The sequence below is a fragment of the Syzygium oleosum genome, unplaced genomic scaffold, assembly GCF_021117445.2.
Source record: "Syzygium oleosum isolate NSW1041296 unplaced genomic scaffold, Sole_v2.1 Sole_v2.06, whole genome shotgun sequence".
Lineage (NCBI taxonomy): Eukaryota > Viridiplantae > Streptophyta > Magnoliopsida > Myrtales > Myrtaceae > Syzygium > Syzygium oleosum.
In genome coordinates this window covers 3720465-3739091 of record NW_026607490.1, presented here as the reverse complement: position 1 = coordinate 3739091, position 18627 = coordinate 3720465, and the positions used below count along the sequence as shown (strand labels likewise).

The 18627-nt window shown below is 39.6% G+C and overlaps 3 protein-coding genes across 14 annotated transcripts; 1 reads left to right on the top strand and 2 right to left on the bottom strand.

Moving 5' to 3' along the window:
- Nucleotides 1-419: 419 nt before the first annotated feature.
- LOC115682978 (pentatricopeptide repeat-containing protein At4g39952, mitochondrial) lies at nt 420-4690 on the bottom strand. Of its 4 annotated transcripts, none has more exons than XM_030607352.2 (4): nt 2135-4689; nt 1774-1904; nt 1571-1675; nt 420-974 (listed from the first exon to the last, which is right to left on the bottom strand). In XM_030607352.2, exon 1 carries the CDS (start codon nt 4633-4635, stop codon nt 2287-2289), a length of 2349 nt encoding a protein of 782 aa, XP_030463212.2. In that variant the 5' UTR covers nt 4636-4689; the 3' UTR covers nt 420-974; nt 1571-1675; nt 1774-1904; nt 2135-2286. The 4 variants fall into 4 exon arrangements, with proteins under 4 accessions (XP_030463212.2, XP_030463214.2, XP_056168630.1 ...); XM_030607354.2 differs by having other exon boundaries at nt 420-967; XM_056312655.1 differs by having other exon boundaries at nt 2198-4689.
- An 855-nt stretch (nt 4691-5545) lies between these two features.
- On the top strand, nt 5546-14203 carry LOC115682980 (probable LRR receptor-like serine/threonine-protein kinase At5g10290). Of its 9 annotated transcripts, none has more exons than XM_056312329.1 (13): nt 5546-6000; nt 7156-7274; nt 8054-8195; nt 9764-9896; nt 9980-10051; nt 10348-10491; nt 10578-10652; nt 10820-10885; nt 11122-11192; nt 11294-11434; nt 11652-11993; nt 12485-12879; nt 13634-14203. In XM_056312329.1, exons 3-13 carry the CDS (start codon nt 8129-8131, stop codon nt 13946-13948), a joined length of 1821 nt encoding a protein of 606 aa, XP_056168304.1. In that variant the 5' UTR covers nt 5546-6000; nt 7156-7274; nt 8054-8128; the 3' UTR covers nt 13949-14203. The 9 variants fall into 9 exon arrangements, with proteins under 9 accessions (XP_056168304.1, XP_056168302.1, XP_056168305.1 ...); XM_056312327.1 differs by having other exon boundaries at nt 8050-8195; XM_056312330.1 differs by having other exon boundaries at nt 7150-7274.
- Nucleotides 14204-17317: 3114 nt separating this feature from the next.
- Nucleotides 17318-18406, bottom strand: LOC130138413 (F-box protein At3g07870-like). The gene has a single exon (XM_056312431.1). The coding sequence runs from the start codon at nt 18404-18406 to the stop codon at nt 17318-17320; it is 1089 nt and encodes a 362-aa protein (XP_056168406.1).
- Nucleotides 18407-18627: the final 221 nt, after the last annotated feature.

Sequence of the window (18627 nt, the reverse complement as noted above, 5' to 3'; positions counted from 1 at the left end):
CTATGTTCGCATTCAATTGGATGTGTGTTTCTCATTTATTTTCTTCATTTTTTTTTTGTATTAGTTTCAATATCTGAAAAAACAATCAATTTAAATTCTTTTGAATTTTGTCATCAAGAAAAAATTAATTTAATTTTTCTATAAAAAATGCCGGGTTACCCGTCTGTTACTTAGAATTATTAAGAAAGAAAAGGGACATCGACATCAACCTAATCTTGAATTGAAATCTACTCCATGACCTTACTTTTCAACACATGTAGGTATGGATGGGAACAAATCAGCCGACTAGCAGAAAAATCATAAATTTGCAAATAAAAAATAGGAAAAAAAATAATAAAGTCGATGTCGTAGGTTTTATTCCACGTGCCAATAGATCTATCTTCTTCTCTAAAAAAATAAAAAATAATACCAGAAGAAAATTTCTAGGCAACGATTAAATTAGTTGTGATTTGGACAGATTCTGGGTATTGACATATCACCAGATAAAGAGTTACAAAGGGCCACTTTTACTAGAACACTCAATCCTATTTGGAGAGTGCACACTGCACAGACAAATTTTTGTCTTTAACCGACGAGCTTCGAGCATTCCATGCGACAACTTCGCCGTGTCAAGCTCAGCCCGAGCCATCTGAAGATTTGGAGGAGCCGTAGCACTTCCGGGAACTTATAATCGAGAGATAACGCTAATATTAACAAAGACGTCTCACATCAAGAACGTTCAATAGCACAGGGCAACCGAATAACTGGAACAGCATCTACCTACCGTTAAAAAATTACAAATAGTTGATGGAACATAACGGGGATGTAGTGTTGCCTCTGCACCTGACGAAACAGCATCGACAAACCTCAACTGGCCAATGCTTGCAGATCTTGAAGTTATACCGGCTGCTCACACACCCCATGGCCATTTGTTTGCTTCACTCGGATCACATTTGCTTGTTCCCAGAGCATTGTAATTACTTGGGGACTGCACCCTGCAATTCAATGCAACAGGTAATAGTCCACAGCCAAAGAGCAACTATCCAGAGCAAAATTCACCAATGACACAAAAATCGTGCAAAATGGATATCCAACAAAAGAGAACACACGGTAAAACTGCAAGTAAGATCGCAACATGATGGTGGCTTGATATTAGCAAGTTCGCTCACTGACAGGAAGAACCGTGGTCAGGTTAGAAATCAGCTTCAACTACCAATGACAACCACTGCAGCATGACATCCATTGCATCATTTCGAAATTCCTTGATTCTCTGAGCTAGAAAATAAGCATCAGTTGATGCAAAACGTACCGGATATTATAGCAAATAAGATTACAAATAAATTACTGTCATGCCTAACTAATCTTGCTTCATTTGGCTCACTAAATGGTTGATTCGGCGGCATTCTTATGTGGTAAGTTAAGTATTCTAATAACTATGAGCCTGGTGGAGTACGATGGAGTCTATTAATAAGTAATTTATTCGGTCTTCAGCAGGGTCTTGTCTCTATTTGAAATTCCACTTGTGCTATGAACCCAGCAGCCACATAAATTGTGCACATGCATGAACATTCATAAAAGTGCAGAAAATTACCTTTAACCTTCCAGCATCATACTCCCAAAACCAAGGATTGCTCCAAAACCACTGGTATCACCATTCTACCCACCACAGCAAGTGAAAGCAAGATGAGCTATCATTCTATGCAAAGGGAAAAAAAACAATCTCAAATTCTTACTAAAGATGAAACTATTTGTCAGTTGATAAAGTTGCCAGCACAAAGCGACAGCAATTCTCACCCTAAGCCGAATGTAAAGCAAACTTCAGATCCCAACTCAATCAACTTTGATCTCATCAGCCCCTGGAACAGTGATGTCTGATCAAGAGGAATGCTGGCTCCCTTATGCTATCATACTCTGACATAGTTCTCCTGTAATTGTACAAGCAATATGCATTCCTTATTGTCATACCGATCGGCCAAAAAGGTGAGAGCACTGATATGTTTACTCAATGCAAAGGATTAAAAAATGGATTGACCAAGAATCTGCAAACAACTGGAATGATGGATATACAACGCTAGCATTCGTTTCTTCAGTATTCTTGAAAGATCAAGGAATGTCACACTCAAACTGGGGAAAAAATTAAAAAGCAAGCTTTTACCGATATAGCTCGAATATTGCAACCAGGTCCACCTCTGAGCAAGTCTGTATTTAGCGAGCCTACCTCTCTGAAACTGAGTTGCTGCGGAGCATTACAGTCATTGGCTTTCTTTATCTCAAAGAGCAAGATACTTGCAAGAAGATCTACTCCAATTATGTTGCACTCCAGGCTGCTCGCTTCGGCACACCCCCACCTTTCATCATTTTCCTGACCATCTCCGCCTCTTCCCATCTCCCCATAGAACTACACATATTAGAAAGCAACACGTAATATCCATCATTAGCTGGTTCAGATTGAATCGCATGGTTTGCAACCCTCATTCCGACCTCCAGTTTTTCATGGATGGCACAAGCACTTAACAGAGCCCCCCATACACCACCATCGGGTCGCACAGGCATCAAAAGAACCAACTCTTCAGCTCCTTGCAGATCACCAGACTTGCTGAGAAGATCTACCATGCAAGTATAGTGCTTTAAGTTGGGTTCAATGGAATAATGTTGCATTCTAGAAAAGAGACGCTTCCCTTCTTCAACAAGACCTGCATGTGCACAGGCTGACAGAAGTCCAAGAAAAGTGAGTGCGCTTGGTCTAACCTTTGAATTCTCCATCAGCTGGAAAATCTCAACAGCAGATTTCGCATGTCCATGCATTCCATAACCAGAAATCATAACATTCCAAGAAATAATGTCCCTCTCCTTCATTAAGTCGAATAATTCACGCGCTTTGTCAAGTTTTCCGCATTTTGCATACATATGAACTAATGCAGTTGTAAGAGGAAGGTTGATTTCAATCATTTCTTCCTCCAGATACTGGTGGATCCTTTCTCCTTTCTCTGATGAAGCCAGATTAGCACTGGCTGCAAGCACGCTGACTAATGTTGCAGAGTTGGGCTTCATATCCTCTGATACCATTCTATCAAAAAGAGCAATGGCATCTTCATAATGCTTATTATGAACATAAGATGATATTACAGTGTTCCATGAGACAATATCTCTCTTCATCCTTGAAAAAATTCTTTGTACAACTGCCAAATTACCCAACCTACCATAGAAACCTATGAGTGAATTGTTAAATGAGGCATTCCCATCAATTGATCTTCTGATGGCATAACAATGAACTGACTTGCCCGGATTGGTTGCTCCTAATTTTGAACATGAAGAAATGACAGAGACCAAACAATCCGAGTCAGATTCGATGCCTAGATGTTGCATATTCTTAAAGTACAGTATACAATTCTCTTCCATTCCCAACTTTCCACATCCTGAAACCATGATGTTCCATGGCTCTTTCGCAAGTTCATGCGCTCTACTGACAAAAAGCTTATCAGCAACATTTAAGAGCCCAAACTTGTAATACATGGACAGTAATGCATTGTGAACCATCTGATCCAGAACTAACAGATAATGTCTCCTTATAAGTAACCCATGAAACGCCCTCCCTTCTGAGACACTCATGGTATTGGCGAAACCCAAAAGCACGCAACTTGTAACAATTCCATCTGGATATGTGCCACTGGATTGCATTTGAAGAAACAAAGATAAGCACTCTGCCATACATCCGAACCTTGCATAGACACTGATTACTGATGTCCACGAGAGAACATCCTTATCGACAATCTCACAAAAAGATGAATGAGCATCTTCAGGGGAATCGCATCTCGAGTACATAGACAAAGCTGAACACTTAACTACTTCAGAACACAAAAGTCCACTTTTTACCGCTAAACCATGAAGACAACGACCTTCTGATACTGCACCCAGATTCCCAGAAGCTTGAAATCCACCCTCCATAGTTCTAAAATTGGGTCTCTCATCCAACCCGCCTAGCCTTAGCATCTCGCGCAAACTCCCCAATGCCTTCTCATTTTCCCCATTCTGCACGTACCCAATCAAAAGCGCGGTCCAAGCCACCACGTCTCGCACGCGAATTTCATCAAACACCAAAGAGGCATCCATCATTTCGCCACACTTCGAGTACATGTACACAAAAGAAGACCCGACCGCCGAACTCCCCGCAAAGAGACCACATTTACACGTCAAAGCGTGGACCCACATCCCATAATTCAGCGACCCGATGTCTGCGCAGGCGGCCACGACCATGGGGATCGTAAACCGATCGGGCAGCTCGTTCGCCGCCCGCATTCGCGAGTAAAACTCGATGGCCCGAGAATACACGCCATTCGAGAAGTGGGTTTTGATGATGGAGTTCCAGAGAAAGACGTCCTTCGGCTCGACACGATCGAACACCCGGGTCGAGCACGTGGGTCGGTCGAGAGACGCGTACAGAGCGACGAGCTTCGCCGCGATGAACACGTTCTGGGAGTGACCGGTCGTCACGACGAGGCAGTGGGACTGGGGGAGGGACGACGGCGGAGGGGCGCGGCTCGAGAGGATGGAGCCGAGGCGGGCGTGGACGTAGTCGGAGCTCGAGAGCGGGGAAGATGAGAAGAAGCGCTTCTTGGATAGATGAGCGGTTCGCAGAGCGAGGAGCAGCATGAGCATGATGCGTGTATAATGGCATGTGATGTTTCTTCACAGTGTATCGCCAAGAATCGAAACCCTCTCCAAAGTCCCCTTCATAGAGTGGGTTAGACATGCCCACGGCTCGGAACCGGCGGTTCCGGTTCGTGGCCACGTACGAACCGGAACCGGCGGTTCCGGGCCGGTTCCGGTTCCGGCCCGGTTCGAAACCGGCCGGTAAAAATTTTAAAAAATAAATTATAAAATAAAAAAATAATGAATTATCAGATTATGAAATAATAAATTATTCAATATAAAATATAATCAATATGTACATTATAATCAAATTTGAAGAAAAAAAAGAGAGAAAAAGATGGCGCTTGAACTTAAAATGTAATCAAAGTTTTTTTTTTTGAACCGGAACCGGGCCCGTAGGGCACGGGCCGGTTCCGGTTCCGAACTGCGGATCCGGTCAACAGGCCGGTCCCAGATTTGACCCAGGCCAGTTCCGGGCTGAAACCGGCCCATGGCCATGTCTAGAATGGGTAGCTCTTTGTTGTTGAGTGTGTACCGGTTGTTGTCGTTTACTAAAGTGTTCAATAACTAATTTAATTTCAATGATTGCTGTGACTTCACGAATTTTAAGTGCTCGATAAGACGAGAAAGTAGGCTTGTATCCTAAGCAAATTCCATTTTAGCTCCGCCAAAGAGATTCACTTGGGATTTTTAACCAAACCCAAATTGGTCAAGTGTGGCCAAACTAAACTTGGATTGCATCGAGTGGCATCTACAATTAAAAAATCTTCGAGATCTAATCCGAATCTTGTTTTCATTCATCGTCTATCCTAACTCCGAATTATCTTCGGACGCTCGTGTTTTTTGGTCGGAATCGGACACTTTATTATTTTTTGGTAAGAGCGAGCCATTTTAAAAATCTGTCCTTTATCAGTCTTCGCGTGGAATTCATTCCAGACCAAGCGTCGTGAGTGGGTAGGCGGACTTGCCCACGCCCCAAAAGTCCACCCCTCGGCGAGCCTCTGAAGACCAAGCGGTAATTATTGCAGACTTCCCCGCAAAGGGCATTCTTCTTTTGCTCTCAGATTTAGCGAAGAACTGAAGACATTGCAAGGAAAGGCAACAGGACACAAGAACCTTCTCTTCAGATTTTGTTCTCTCGATCTCCCTCTCTCTCTCTCTCCGTCCCTTCACCCTTACCCCTTTCTTGAATTCAGTGGCCTGTCGTCGTCCAACTCGGTCTCTTCGCCCTCTTAAAATAAACCATGTTCCAGGCTTGAAGACAGATAAAGAAAGATATACAGTAGGTGGGTTATCTTTTCTGCTTTTGTGCGGTTGCTCAAGGAAGAAACATTCCCATTTCACACTTCCGTCGATTGGGTTCCTCTGGAGGTAATTTTTCTTCTCTTTGATCCCCGCTTTCCATGTCCCTTGTCGTCTCACGTGCTGTTCCGGTGGTTACTGTTTCTGGGTTTGTTGTCTCTGTTCTGTAATTTGTGTCTCCTTTGTTCTGTTTCTTTTCTGATTCAATTTGTTTTATAAAGAACTTGGGGGCAGGAAGGGGAGTGGATTTCTCTGTGAGCTGCAAAGCTTCGTTTAATGCTGCCTGAGATCTTCCGTTGTTGTTGTCAATCTTGCATTTTGATTGTTCTTTCTCAACTGTTTTAATGGGTCGTTGTTTTCTTTGTTTGGCCTGTACACTATGAACATACCCCCCCCCCCCCCCCCCCCTTCTCTCTTGATGCTCAGACTGTAATGCAGTTGGAGTTGCCCTATCATTAAATCTTGAGTTTTGTGGTAAGTACTTGCAAAAATTACGACTAACGATCCTAGAGTCTGCTTACTTTTCTGGTTTGCTTAGCTCAGGATGAGCAATTTCTTGTGAAATTTATGGTTATAATGCTCATGATTAAGAAGACTTAAAAAATGCATCAGGTCGGAGCTGATGGGGTACAAGTTTGCCCTTCTTTCAGAGTTCTCTAGGTGGTGTGATAGTTTTTAGAAACATTTTGGTCATTGCTTATCATTTTATTATTCTTTCGCGAGTGAGCCTGATTGGAGTGAATTAGGTTTAGACTCTCTGTGTGTGTGTTTGTGTGTGTGTGTGTGGGGGGGGGGGGGGGTGGTGTTTGTTGTGGTTTCATGGTGTTTTCACATTTTCTTGTAATGCAGCTGTAGTTGCCCTATCATTCGTGGTATGTACTTGCAAAAATTACGAGCAACGATCCTAGAGTCTGTTTTAGTTTTTTGGTTTATTTAGCTCAGAATGAGCAACTTTTTGTGAAAAATTTTCCTGGTGATGCTTTGGATATAGTTCAGTCATCTTTGACAGATGCATGTTCCTACGGAACTCTTTCTTTCCCCTACTCCTTTTGATTTTTCAATGAGGTGTATACTAAATCTTGAGGCATACATTTGCTGGTGAAATGACTGAAATAAATGACTTGAAGATGCTAAATTTGTATTGCGTACGAGTACAATTTCTTGCACATTAAAGAGTGAGCACTCAAAATTGGCCAATAAGCTCCTGATGGGATTCAGTTGCAGATGTTCTGTTAAGCCTGATGATGCCAAAGTTGCTATGTTAAGAAGTTCTACAGGATTCAGTTGTAGAGGATAAGTTTTGCAACAAATTATCTTCTTGTTGTAGAGGATAAGCTTCATAGGTAAGGGTTATGAGCAGTGTCGCTTCTCCATATTTAGCCATGTCATTGGTATTGTATCATAAACTCTTTTTTCGGATAACACCCTTTGCCCATGAAATTTGCCTTCCATATCACTTTTCTCCCAAGGTTTATTTATCCCCACACTTTCACAATCTAATAAGGTGCCCCGAGTTCTTATCGCTAGTGACTTTCGGCAAAGTTGAGCCACCCTGAAGAATTTGATACATAATTGCCAAAACCAATGAGCATAATCCTCCACTAAAATGAATTGGCGTCGAGATTATTTGGTTGTCAATTTCTTTCATTAAACAGTGGAGCTCTATGATTGCAATTACAAATTAGTGAAACTCCGAGCTGAAAATTTACTGGTTAGTGTTGTAAAGTGGCCAAATGATTTCTTTGCACATTTTATTTCAGTAGTAATGGGTCAACTATTGCAGGCATGATCTGATTCTGGTGCAAAGTTCATCTGCCCCTAGGATTTAGGCCAAACTAGTGCATAAAGTGCGATTGAGTATTTTCATGGGCAAAGTTACACGAAGGACAAACTTTAAGTGGAATTACCAAGGGATTTTTGCTAGTGGTCAAGCAACAATTGACCAAAAGAATTGCTTAGCAACATGATAAACAGAGAAAACTCTGGTTGAGATGAATTGGCAATTTGCTTCATATTTTTACCTCATATAGCAGATTCTAAATTTTTTTTCAGTGCAGTTGCTTGTCAATATGCATTTTTTGGTTGATTTTGACATTTACTAAATACTGGGTTGTTTAGACAGGGATGGCATGCGGATATGCTTTAATATTCACCTGGGCTTGCCACTGCTGTGAGCGCTTCAGTTGATATTATAAAGATGGAGGTCTCTCTTGCTCTTTTGGCTTTGGCGTGCTTGCAGTCTTTTGTCTTATCTGATTTGCAAGGTACATGAATTCTTTTGAGACTTGACCTGATGAATTTCCTGATTTTTTTAAGCCTCTAAGGTGTTATTGTGTATTCTCATGAGCCGGGACTGTTCATAACTGGACTGGTCGGTTCAACCAGTCGTACCTGGAAAGAGTTTTAGGTCCAGTCTGGCTCATACCCTTAAATTCGAGGCTGTCAAAAGCAGATTTGACATGGTCAAACCTGTTCAATTGAGGCTCACTGTTTTTCTTTATATAAGGCAGAACCCATCACAAGGGCAAGGAAGCACCTGTCCATGCCACCTGGCTATAGTTTTCTTTGCTAACAAAATGATCTTGTATAAATTCTTTTAAGTAATCTATGAGTGAAACTTGGAATAATGTGGAGTCTGGAGCTCCAACCTGTGACTTGGCAGAAGTGAATGATCTGTCTTTTGCCTTTTTTTGTGGTGTCTTCTGCATGCAATTGATATGTTGATTGCTTTTTTTACCAACTGGGAGTTTATCTGAATCGATTGAGCTGGAACTACAGTCCTAAGTGATTTTCAATTTGGTACCGTTTCAAATCACTGGTGGGAGTTACTTTACTTCTCATCAAGGACAACATGTACCATAAGAAGGTCTGATCTCTGTTAGAAACGTCCAATAGCTTCTCCATGCCTTAGTATTTATATTGACTAGTGACTTTAGATGCTGAGCACTGATTAGGAGCCAAAGTCCCATTTAGATTGTAAGTCTATAAGTCTCTATCCATACTTGCTGGGTAAGCTCAAACATATTAGGCTCCATTTGTTTCGCGAAAAATGAATGATTTGAAAAATATTTTCCTTAAAATAATTTCTTATATTGCTCGAAATAATTAGTCAATAAAAAATATTTACATTATCTACAATAATTTAAATCTAAACATCTTTGTGCACAATGAAAATTTTTTTCGTTCATCCATTTTTGTAAGCAATACAAGAGATTATGTTTAGGAAAATGTTTTCCAAATCATCCATTTTCCACGAAACAAATGGAGCCTTAATGTCTTTTTTTGAGTACTATTTCTTTGAGGAAGGAAATGAAATTGCTAGTCGGTTAGAATGAAAGTGAAGAGATGGTACCCTTCTTAAAACGAATTAGCTAGAAATTTGTTCTCATTGGCTCCTTTCTGAGAGTAGATCATGGCTGAAATAATCAGAAGGATATTAGTTATGTCCCTACATCTTCTAGAAACCTGGTTTTGACTTCGTAAGCTTTCCCCTACCTGTACATTCAAAACTTTGCCAAATGCTCAACTAGAGTTACTACAGCTTTTGAAAGCCAGAAGCATCTGCCACAAAAACAAGCTGAGTACGCTGTATTAATTAGAACCCTTTCTTGTCCATCCTCCATGATAAATTTAATAATGTAACAAAATAAGGACATTCGGCTTATTCAATGACATGAACTGAATAACCTTAAAGACTCACTTGATCTGCATTTTTAATGTATTTATGATGGTTTCTATGTTCTGAATGTTTGTGTTGTTGGTCTTATTTTTTGAGCCACTGCTGCTAGCTTGATTAGATGCTGAATATCACTAAATTCTTCTGGTTTTACAGGAGATGCACTTTACTCATTGAGATATTCATTAAATGCATCAAGCAGTCAGCTCACAGACTGGAATCCAAATCAAGTTAATCCTTGCACTTGGTCTAATGTCATTTGTGATCCAAATAACAACGTCATTTCTTTGTAAGCTATCATTTTGTGCGGCTGTTCCTTCAGGTTGACTTCATATGAAGGCTCTAATTTCAGATTGACTTATTTGTATGCAGAACATTGTCATCAATGAACTTTTCAGGTACATTGTCCCCCAAAATTGAACAGCTGAAGACACTCACTACACTGTAAGTGTGGACCAGAGTCGTTCACATGTCGAAGTATGGGAAAAGTCATAGAGTCCATTGGGTTGTTAATTGGTTCTCTCCTATTTATCTTCGTGAAACCTTGTGTGAACTTGAAAAATTCAATTTATTAATCCGTGATAGAAAATTTACTTTTATTTCCAATTTAAAAGATTACATTGCGCCTGGTGATAGCATTGTGTTCCCTTTCACGCTAAGGTTATTTTAAGCAATCTGAATTATTTCTAGTGTGCTCGCCTTTTTCGTACTTTCTAAATATTGCCATTGTTTTGATGTAGTACATTGCAAGGGAATGGCATAACTGGTGAGATACCTGAAGAGTTTGGAAATTTGACAAGTTTGACCAACTTGGATCTGGAGAACAATCGTTTGACTGGTCAAATACCATCTTCCCTTGGGAATCTACAAAAGCTTCAATTTTTGTAAGCATCAGTATCTCCAGTGCTTTTACTGTCTGAAACAATCTATAGGGAAATCGCAGCCTTAACGATATGAGTTACCGTGCTAGCAGGTCTTTAAGTCAAAATAATCTCAGCGGAACCATTCCTGTGTTACTTTCTGCTCTTCCTAACTTGATCAATCTGTAAGTAGTCATTCCTTCTTTACTTCAAGATGAGTCGGTATGGTTGCATCATACTTAATCATCTTTTTTTTTTCAATTTTTTTAAAAGTTGATTGCTATGAGTTTGTGCCTAGTTTTATTCAATTATTCAGCAAATTCTAAGGGTACTATTTAAGCTGTTTATGCAGCCAGCTTGCCTCCAACAACCTTCAAGGGCAAATTCCTGCTCACTTATTTCAAGTTCCGAAATACAAGTATGGCAACAGTAATACTTATCAATTAATCATTTTACCTTATTAAGCCTCTCCTCTTGATTGTTTACTTCTTTTAAGAATCTCTCTCTCTCTCTCTCTCTCTCTCTCTCTCTCTCTCTCTCTCTCTCTCTCTCTCTCTCTCTCTCTCTCACGCGAGCGCTCGCACAGAGGCACATGTATATTCTACTTATCGCATGGGCTAGAGCATTGATTTTCTTGTTGTTTGTTAATTGCAGCTTTTCTGCAAACAACTTGAATTGTGGCATTAATCAACCGCATTCATGTGCCTCTGATAGTGGTGATTCAGGTAGTTTGCAGTATTGAATGCTCTAAATTATTTTACTGTAACCAGGCAGTGTCATATGAGGCACATATGCCTTGATGATGTAAATTTCATTCTTCTGACAGGTGCTTCGCATAAACCGAAAGTTGGAATTATAGTTGGTATAGTTGGAGGGCTTTTTATTCTCCTCCTTGTCATTCTGGTGTTTATTCTATATAAGGGTCGACTCAAAGGCTATAAACGTGAAGTATTTGTAGATGTCGCAGGTATGTGTTGCTCTTTCTGTCAATGACCTGACTAATGGTCTTGTTAGCATCTAAAAGGATACTTTACTTTGAAGTCAGTAGAATTTAGTCGGTGTACAGAGTTTGAATTTGATTGATTGTTGGAAAGAAAGCCTTGAACTGGATTTATCAGAGTTACTTTTTTTATCCTGTTTTAATGTACCTTTTGCTAGTACTAACTATGACGTCCTGCTGGCAGGTGAAGTAGACCGGAGAATTGCATTTGGCCAGTTAAAACGATTTTCATGGAGGGAATTGCAGCTTGCAACAGACAACTTCAATGAGAAAAATGTCCTTGGTCAGGGAGGTTTCGGGAAAGTCTACAAAGGAGTGCTCGCTGATAATATGAAAATTGCCGTGAAGCGATTAACTGATTTCGAGAGTCCTGGCGGAGATGCAGCTTTTCAACGTGAAGTCGAAATGATAAGTGTTGCAGTTCATAGGAATCTTTTGAGGTTGATTGGATTTTGCACAACACCTACAGAGCGCTTGCTGGTGTATCCCTTCATGCAAAACTTAAGTGTTGCCTATCGGCTTCGAGGTGAGAACGCTTGGTGCAAGTCCACAAATTGTTAAATTATTCGTCAACGAAAATGCTCTCTTGTACTGCTTCCAAGCAAAAGAAGAGACTTATTGGCAATTGATTTCTGAAATCATACTTGGATGAGAATTCAGTTTAGTGATATCCTTATTGGACAAAAGCTTTAAATCAGACGTTGCAGTGAACTTCAGACCTACTTTGACCATTATTATGTCCAGTCTTTTCCTGTTAGATATATTACTGCACTTTACTTAGGTAACAAAAATTTGTCGGACTAACTAAAGAGTTGAAAGTCTTATCAAGGCTAGATTTCTAGCCCATACTTCTTTATACTGCATTACATAGTTAATACTCATGGATGATGATCACGAAAATTGATTTCATATCATGGATGACACATTCCGACATTTATTGTTGCTTAAGACTTAACATTTTTTCATGATTTTTTATTTGTTAATCACTTACGCACTAATCTGATCTGACTGCTGCAGAGATCAAGCCTGGAGAGCCTGTTTTGGATTGGCCCAGAAGAAAACGGGTAGCTTTAGGTGCTGCACGTGGTCTGGAGTATCTTCACGAACATTGTAATCCTAAGATTATTCATCGGGACGTAAAAGCCGCTAATGTTTTGCTCGATGAGGATTTTGAAGCCGTTGTGGGTGATTTCGGCCTTGCAAAATTAGTTGACGTGAGACAGACTAATGTTACAACTCAAGTTCGTGGGACAATGGGCCATATTGCGCCAGAATATTTGTCAACTGGGAAGTCCTCAGAGAGGACTGATGTTTTTGGTTATGGAATTATGCTTTTAGAGCTGGTAACAGGTCAACGTGCAATTGACTTCTCACGTCTAGAAGAAGAAGATGATGTGCTACTGCTTGATCATGTAAGACAGTTTATTCTTCTCGTTGTTTCTTTATGGAATTTATTCCTCCTCCCTTCCTATTTTTCTAGTTATCCGTTTGTTATTGTAGGATGCTCAAAATGGAAGTATTTTTGGCTAACAAAGAATGATTGGTGTGTACCTATCTATGACATTCTCAGTGAAGCTGAATAGACTAAACAACTATTCGTCAGAGTCGAACTACTACTGCTGCTTGTTTATCATTATTTACATAAGTTCCAGAAGTGAGTTGAGCACATAGGAATGATGATACTGGCTTTGATGCTTGCGCATCCATGCTCAACCACATTTTGTGCTGTGGGAAATCAATATTCCAGGCAGGTTCCATGTAGCTAGAGCCTCTTATTTTCGTTTCTTTTCTATGTTCACTAAAGTGGTTGCTTCATTCATGGAACTGGGATTTCACTATGCATCAACTCTCATCGTCATTTTCTGACCTCCACCAATTTGAGAAAAAGGACATTGTAATCCTTTCAACAAATAGAAGCGTGCATATCCTTGTTGCTCTCCTGTGTTAATTTTGCTAAGCCTTTAAAGGCTTGAATCAGCATTTAAGCTGTTTAAGCTTGCAGCTTATGAACCTCTGAATTGGTGGTTGAATGATGGTGCTGTTAGACTGTAAATCGGGTGACTTGTTCCTGTGTTGCGGAGACTTGTTCTAAAGTTGAGTAGATGTTCATGCTTTGTGAAGTATTTCTTTATGCTTGATCACTTCACTTCATATGTGTGCATGAAGGTCAAGAAGCTGGAGAGGGAGAAACGGCTTGATGCTATCGTAGACCGTAACTTAGGTAGGAACTACAACATGCAAGAGGTGGAGATGATGATACAAGTGGCTCTTCTTTGTACCCAAGCATCACCGGAGGAACGTCCGGCGATGTCGGACGTTGTCCGGATGCTGGAAGGCGAAGGGCTGGCCGAGAGGTGGGAGGAGTGGCAGAACGTCGAAGTCACTCGAAGGCAAGAATATGAGAGGCTGCAGAGAAGGTTCGACTGGGGAGAAGACTCCATGAATAATCAAGACGCAATTCAGCTATCTGGTGGAAGATGAGACTGAAGTGTTCTTTACACTTCTATCGATAGCATCCCGTTTTCTTTTCCTAGTCGTGCTTCCACAATTTCTTGTTTCATTGTATTTGCAATTTACAGACAGAAGAATCGGCCAATAGCAGATTCTGAGTCGAAGTTTTGCTTGCCCAATGTTTTCTTCTTTTTTGTGTTTCTGTGCTGGTATCTTTATGTCATTGACAATGCTAAGGTATAGTAAATTTTCTATATGAATGATAGTACTCTGCAATATTTCTGTGTGTTTATTCAATGTGGATCCAGAAATGATGTACTTCCAGAATTGTAATCATCCATTGCTGAGCATGAACTGCCTACGTTATGACAGAGGCCATCGCCCGTTTCGTCACGGAAAAGTAGCCGGTGCTCGTCTGAAAGCAAATGGAGAAAGAAGCAGCAGATGAAGGCCCCCTCGAATCAAGGTGATTTGCTCCTGCGCAGACTTTGCGATCAGACGAGTTGGTCGGCCCGCAGTCTCATGAGCACATCCGTCATGACGTGACGGGCTTTCGAAGCCGGCCCTCCTCTTGCCGCTTGTTAAGGTGCTGCATGAAAACCATTCTGGTTCTGTCCAGAACTGGTTTTTTGTTTCCAGAATCAGTTTTGGACCAGAAACCCGTTTGGTAACGCAATTTCATTTTTCTATTTCCGGGACAAGTTTGCTTCCAAAACTGATTCTGAAACCAGAAATGAGAACAAAAAAAAAGTTGGTTTTTCATTTCTGGAACAAAAGTGAGAACCATTTCTGAGGAATTCATTTTCTTCAACACACATATTCATATGGAAGTCACGATCTTTGAGGTGAGAAAAAAAAGCAAAAAATCAAAAATTTCAAAACTTAACAGAATGGTTTAGAATCTGTGGCTACCCACTTTCAGTGAAATTTAAACTTTTTTAGGTACCGAAAAAAATAAATAAAAATAAATAAAAATAAAAAATAAAAAATTTCACAAAATGGCTTAGAAAACCTATGGTCACCCACTTTAAGCAAAATTTAATTTTTTTAGTTGCCAAAAAAAAATTCTAAAATTTAAAAACTTCACAGAATATCTTAGAATACCTGTGGCCACCCAATTTGAGCGAAATTTTATTTTTTTAGGTGCCGAAAAAATAAAAAAAAAAAAAAAAAAAATCAAAAATCTCAAAACTTCACAGAATGGGCTTAAATACTTGTGACCATCCACTTTGAATGAAATTTAAATTTTTTAGGTGCCGAAAAAAATAAAAAAATAAAAAATTTTAAAACTTCACAGAATAGCTTAAAATACATGTGGCCACCCACTTTGAGTGAAATTTAAATTTTTTTATATGCCAAAAAAAATAAAAATAAGCAAAAAAGTAAAAATTTCAAAACTTTATAGAATGGCTTAAAATACCTGTGGCCAACCACTTTGAGTGAAATTTTATTTTTTTAGGTGCCGAAAAAAATAAAAAAAATAAAAAAAAATTTTCAAAACTTCACAAAATGGCTTAGAATACCTGTGGCCATCCACTTTAAGCGAAATTTAAATTTTTTTAGGTGCCAAAAAAAATAAAAAAATAAAAAATAAAAAACATCACATAATTGCTAGAATACATTGTGGCCACCCACTTTGAGTGAAATTTAATTTTTTTTAGTTGTCGAAAAAAAAATAAAAATAAGCAAAAAAGAAAAATTTTCAAAACTTCACAGAGTGGCTTAGAATACATGTGGCCATCCACTTTGAGTGAAATTTAATTTTCTTTAGGAACCAAAAAAAATAAAAAAAAAATAAAAAATACCATTTGGGCATCTAAAAAAAATTAAATTTTACTCAAAGTGGGTGGCTAGAGGTATTGTAAGTCATTCTGTGAAGTTTTGAAATTTTTGATTTTTTATGTTTTTTTCACCTAAAAAAATTTAAATTTCACTCAAAGTGGATGGCCACATGTATTCTAAGTCATTCTGTGAAGTTTTGAAATTTTTGATTTTTTTGCTTTTTTTTCACCTCCAAAAATTAAAATTTCACTCAAAGTGGGTGGCCACAGGTATTCTGAGCCATTATGTAAAGTTTTGAAATTTTTGAGTTTTTGAATTTTTTTGGGCACCTTAAAAAATTTAAATTTCACTCAAAGCGGGTGACCACATGTATTCTAAACTATTCTGTGAAGTTTTGAAATTTTTGATTTTTTGATTTTTTTTTGGCACCTAAAAAAATTTAAATTTCACTAAAAGTGGGTAGCCACAGGTATTCTAAGCAATTCTGTGAAGTTTTGAAATTTTTGATTTCTTGATTTTTTTTGAAAAAATTCAACAAATTTCCTATTTTCCCGAAATCTAAATTTTTTTTATTTTCTCGACATTTTGATGATTTTTTCTGGAATTTTTCAATTTTTTGAGATTTTCTGAATTTTTTTAAAGATTTTTATGAATTTTTCGGATTTTTTATTATTTTTATTCCATTTCTAAAAAAATGGAATTTTGTTCCTGGAAATAGAATTTTCTATTGTTTATCAAACGAGTTTTTATTTCGGGAAATAGAAATTTTGTCTTTGTTATCAAACGGGTTTACGTTACAGAAATAGAAATTTTTGTCGTTATCAAACGGGTTTTTTTTCTCAGAAACTCATCCAGGAACCAAAAATAGAAAAATCTATTTCTGGTTCAGGAACTCATTCCGGAACAGAATAGTTATCATTCGCTACCTAAGTATCTATATAAGCAATTTTTTCTCCTTATTTTCAAATTTACCTTGCAGGTGAGATACTTTTCTATCAAGTGTATAGATTTTTTTTCCCAAAAAATTTATATTAAGCTAAAATAATTTGTTAAGTCCAGCTCCTCCAGCATAGATTTTCCTAAAGATATTTTATTCTCGACACGGCTTCATTTTATATTGTGGCCACGAATATAAACAATTAATCAACCCTACTAACGACTTTTCGAGGAAAAATAACCGACCCAAATAATCACTTTGTGAGAAATCATGGTTTTTCTGGTACTTTTCCATGATGATTTCTCCTGACTTTTCTTTTCGAATTTTTTTTAAAAAATAATATTAAAATAATTTTCTCAAAAATTAGGTAACGAGGCTTTTCAAGTGACTCGCAATTTATAAAGTCAAAGCAAGGGATCCACAAAGATGATCAAAAGTCAAAACAATAGAAATCATTCCGAGTCCCAAACAGATGATCCTTCCGATGCTGAAAATGAAGACTAAAGAGGTACGTCACATGGCCTTGTAAACCAGTGTCAACAATAAAACTTCTCCCCCAAACCCTAAACCCTAGAAAAATCAAACTATCTTCACTGAAGATCTTTCAAGGACACGAGGCTCGTTTTACACTCCGCGACGACCACCCTGCTCATCGCTACGCTTGTGCGAGATTTGAGACTTTACTTGGAGTAGTCGACTTTTGTGATCGTTTCCGACCGCAGATTATACCGAAAGAATCCATTGCGAGGCCAGAACAGTAGCAGCTCGCCATCTCGGCTATCGACAAGCTGCATGTTCTTGTAGTTTGAGTAGCTTGTTACAAACTCAGGATGTGGATTTAAGCACCATTCTAGATCGATATCGCATTTCTTTACCCTATGCCAACTCGCATAGTCCTCCAAAACCCATACGCACATGACTTCAACGCGAATCGCATACACATATGCGCGGCCATTCCTTTCCACCAAGTGCATATTCGAATGTCCATGGCTCGACAGACATGTATCTCCCGGATGTGGCATGAAACGAAATTCGCTCTCTCCGGTGCTAAAGACCATGATGGAATGTAAACACGGGGCTGGCATGCGTTCCTTCCCGACCACCATCCAGTGAAGACGACCCTTTACGCCGGACGGGGCTTCTTGTTCTCCGGGACGATAAGGAAACACCCCGACTTCTTCCCACGCCGCTGGCCCTAGACCGCCCACGTGATACGAGAAGCCATTGAGAGTTTCTCTGTAAGAAAGCAGCCGGTATTCGTTCGAAAGCGAATGGAGAAAGAAACCACAGATCGAGCCTCCTTTCAGCAAGTTGATTCCCTCCCGCGTGACGGGGTTGTAAATCTCATACGTAGAATTGGAGAGAGGCCCGACGAAGATAAGCAGTCCGTCACAACAACCTAGAAGATCACAATAATTGTGGATGGTCCTCCTCATGGGTCGCAAACCCAGTAACTTTGCTCCTCTAATCTTCTCCCGAGTGCCCCAGTCATAATAGAAGAAAAAGGGCATGTCAACGGCCCGGCGCTCGGAGAACATGGAGCACACGACAGTTACCGAAGAAGCTCTTTGAAGATGCACTCGGGTGAAGTGAGCCGTCCCGATCAAAGCACGCCACCTTCTGCATATTCTTTTCGTGCGGCCGAGCTGGTCGACTTCCAGTCTGCTCAGCACATCCACTACGACATCGTCCGGTAAGGTTTCGAAGCTGTCCCGCTTCTTGCCCTGACGATGTCGCGAAAGCCACGGGAAGCAACGTGATATCTCCATAGGCTTCACTGTCAGTAAATGAACAAGCATGTGTTTGATCCAATCGCAAAACCAACCGCTAAAACAGTCATCCGTACTCTGTAATGCCCTTTTTAAGGTTTTGCAAATTATTCAGCGTCGTGACATCGAAGGTGTTCCATTCTGATCGTGCAACAGCAGAGAATTGAAGCACGCGATGCACGGCCACTGGACATGATTCGGATTCAACGAACAACAAGGAA

Bases quoted from the DNA above. Each gene is read 5' to 3' on its own strand.
- LOC115682978 (XM_030607352.2), bottom strand. From the start codon at position 4,635: ATGCTCATGCTGCTCCTCGCTCTGCGAACCGCTCATCTATCCAAGAAG.
- LOC115682980 (XM_056312329.1), top strand. From the start codon at position 8,129: ATGGAGGTCTCTCTTGCTCTTTTGGCTTTGGCGTGCTTGCAGTCTTTT. The intron at 9,897-9,979 runs GTAAGCTATCAT...ATTTGTATGCAG, and splicing joins AATAACAACGTCATTTCTTT to AACATTGTCATCAATGAACT. The intron at 11,994-12,484 runs GTGAGAACGCTT...TGACTGCTGCAG, and splicing joins TGTTGCCTATCGGCTTCGAG to AGATCAAGCCTGGAGAGCCT.
- LOC130138413 (XM_056312431.1), bottom strand. From the start codon at position 18,406: ATGGAGATATCACGTTGCTTCCCGTGGCTTTCGCGACATCGTCAGGGC.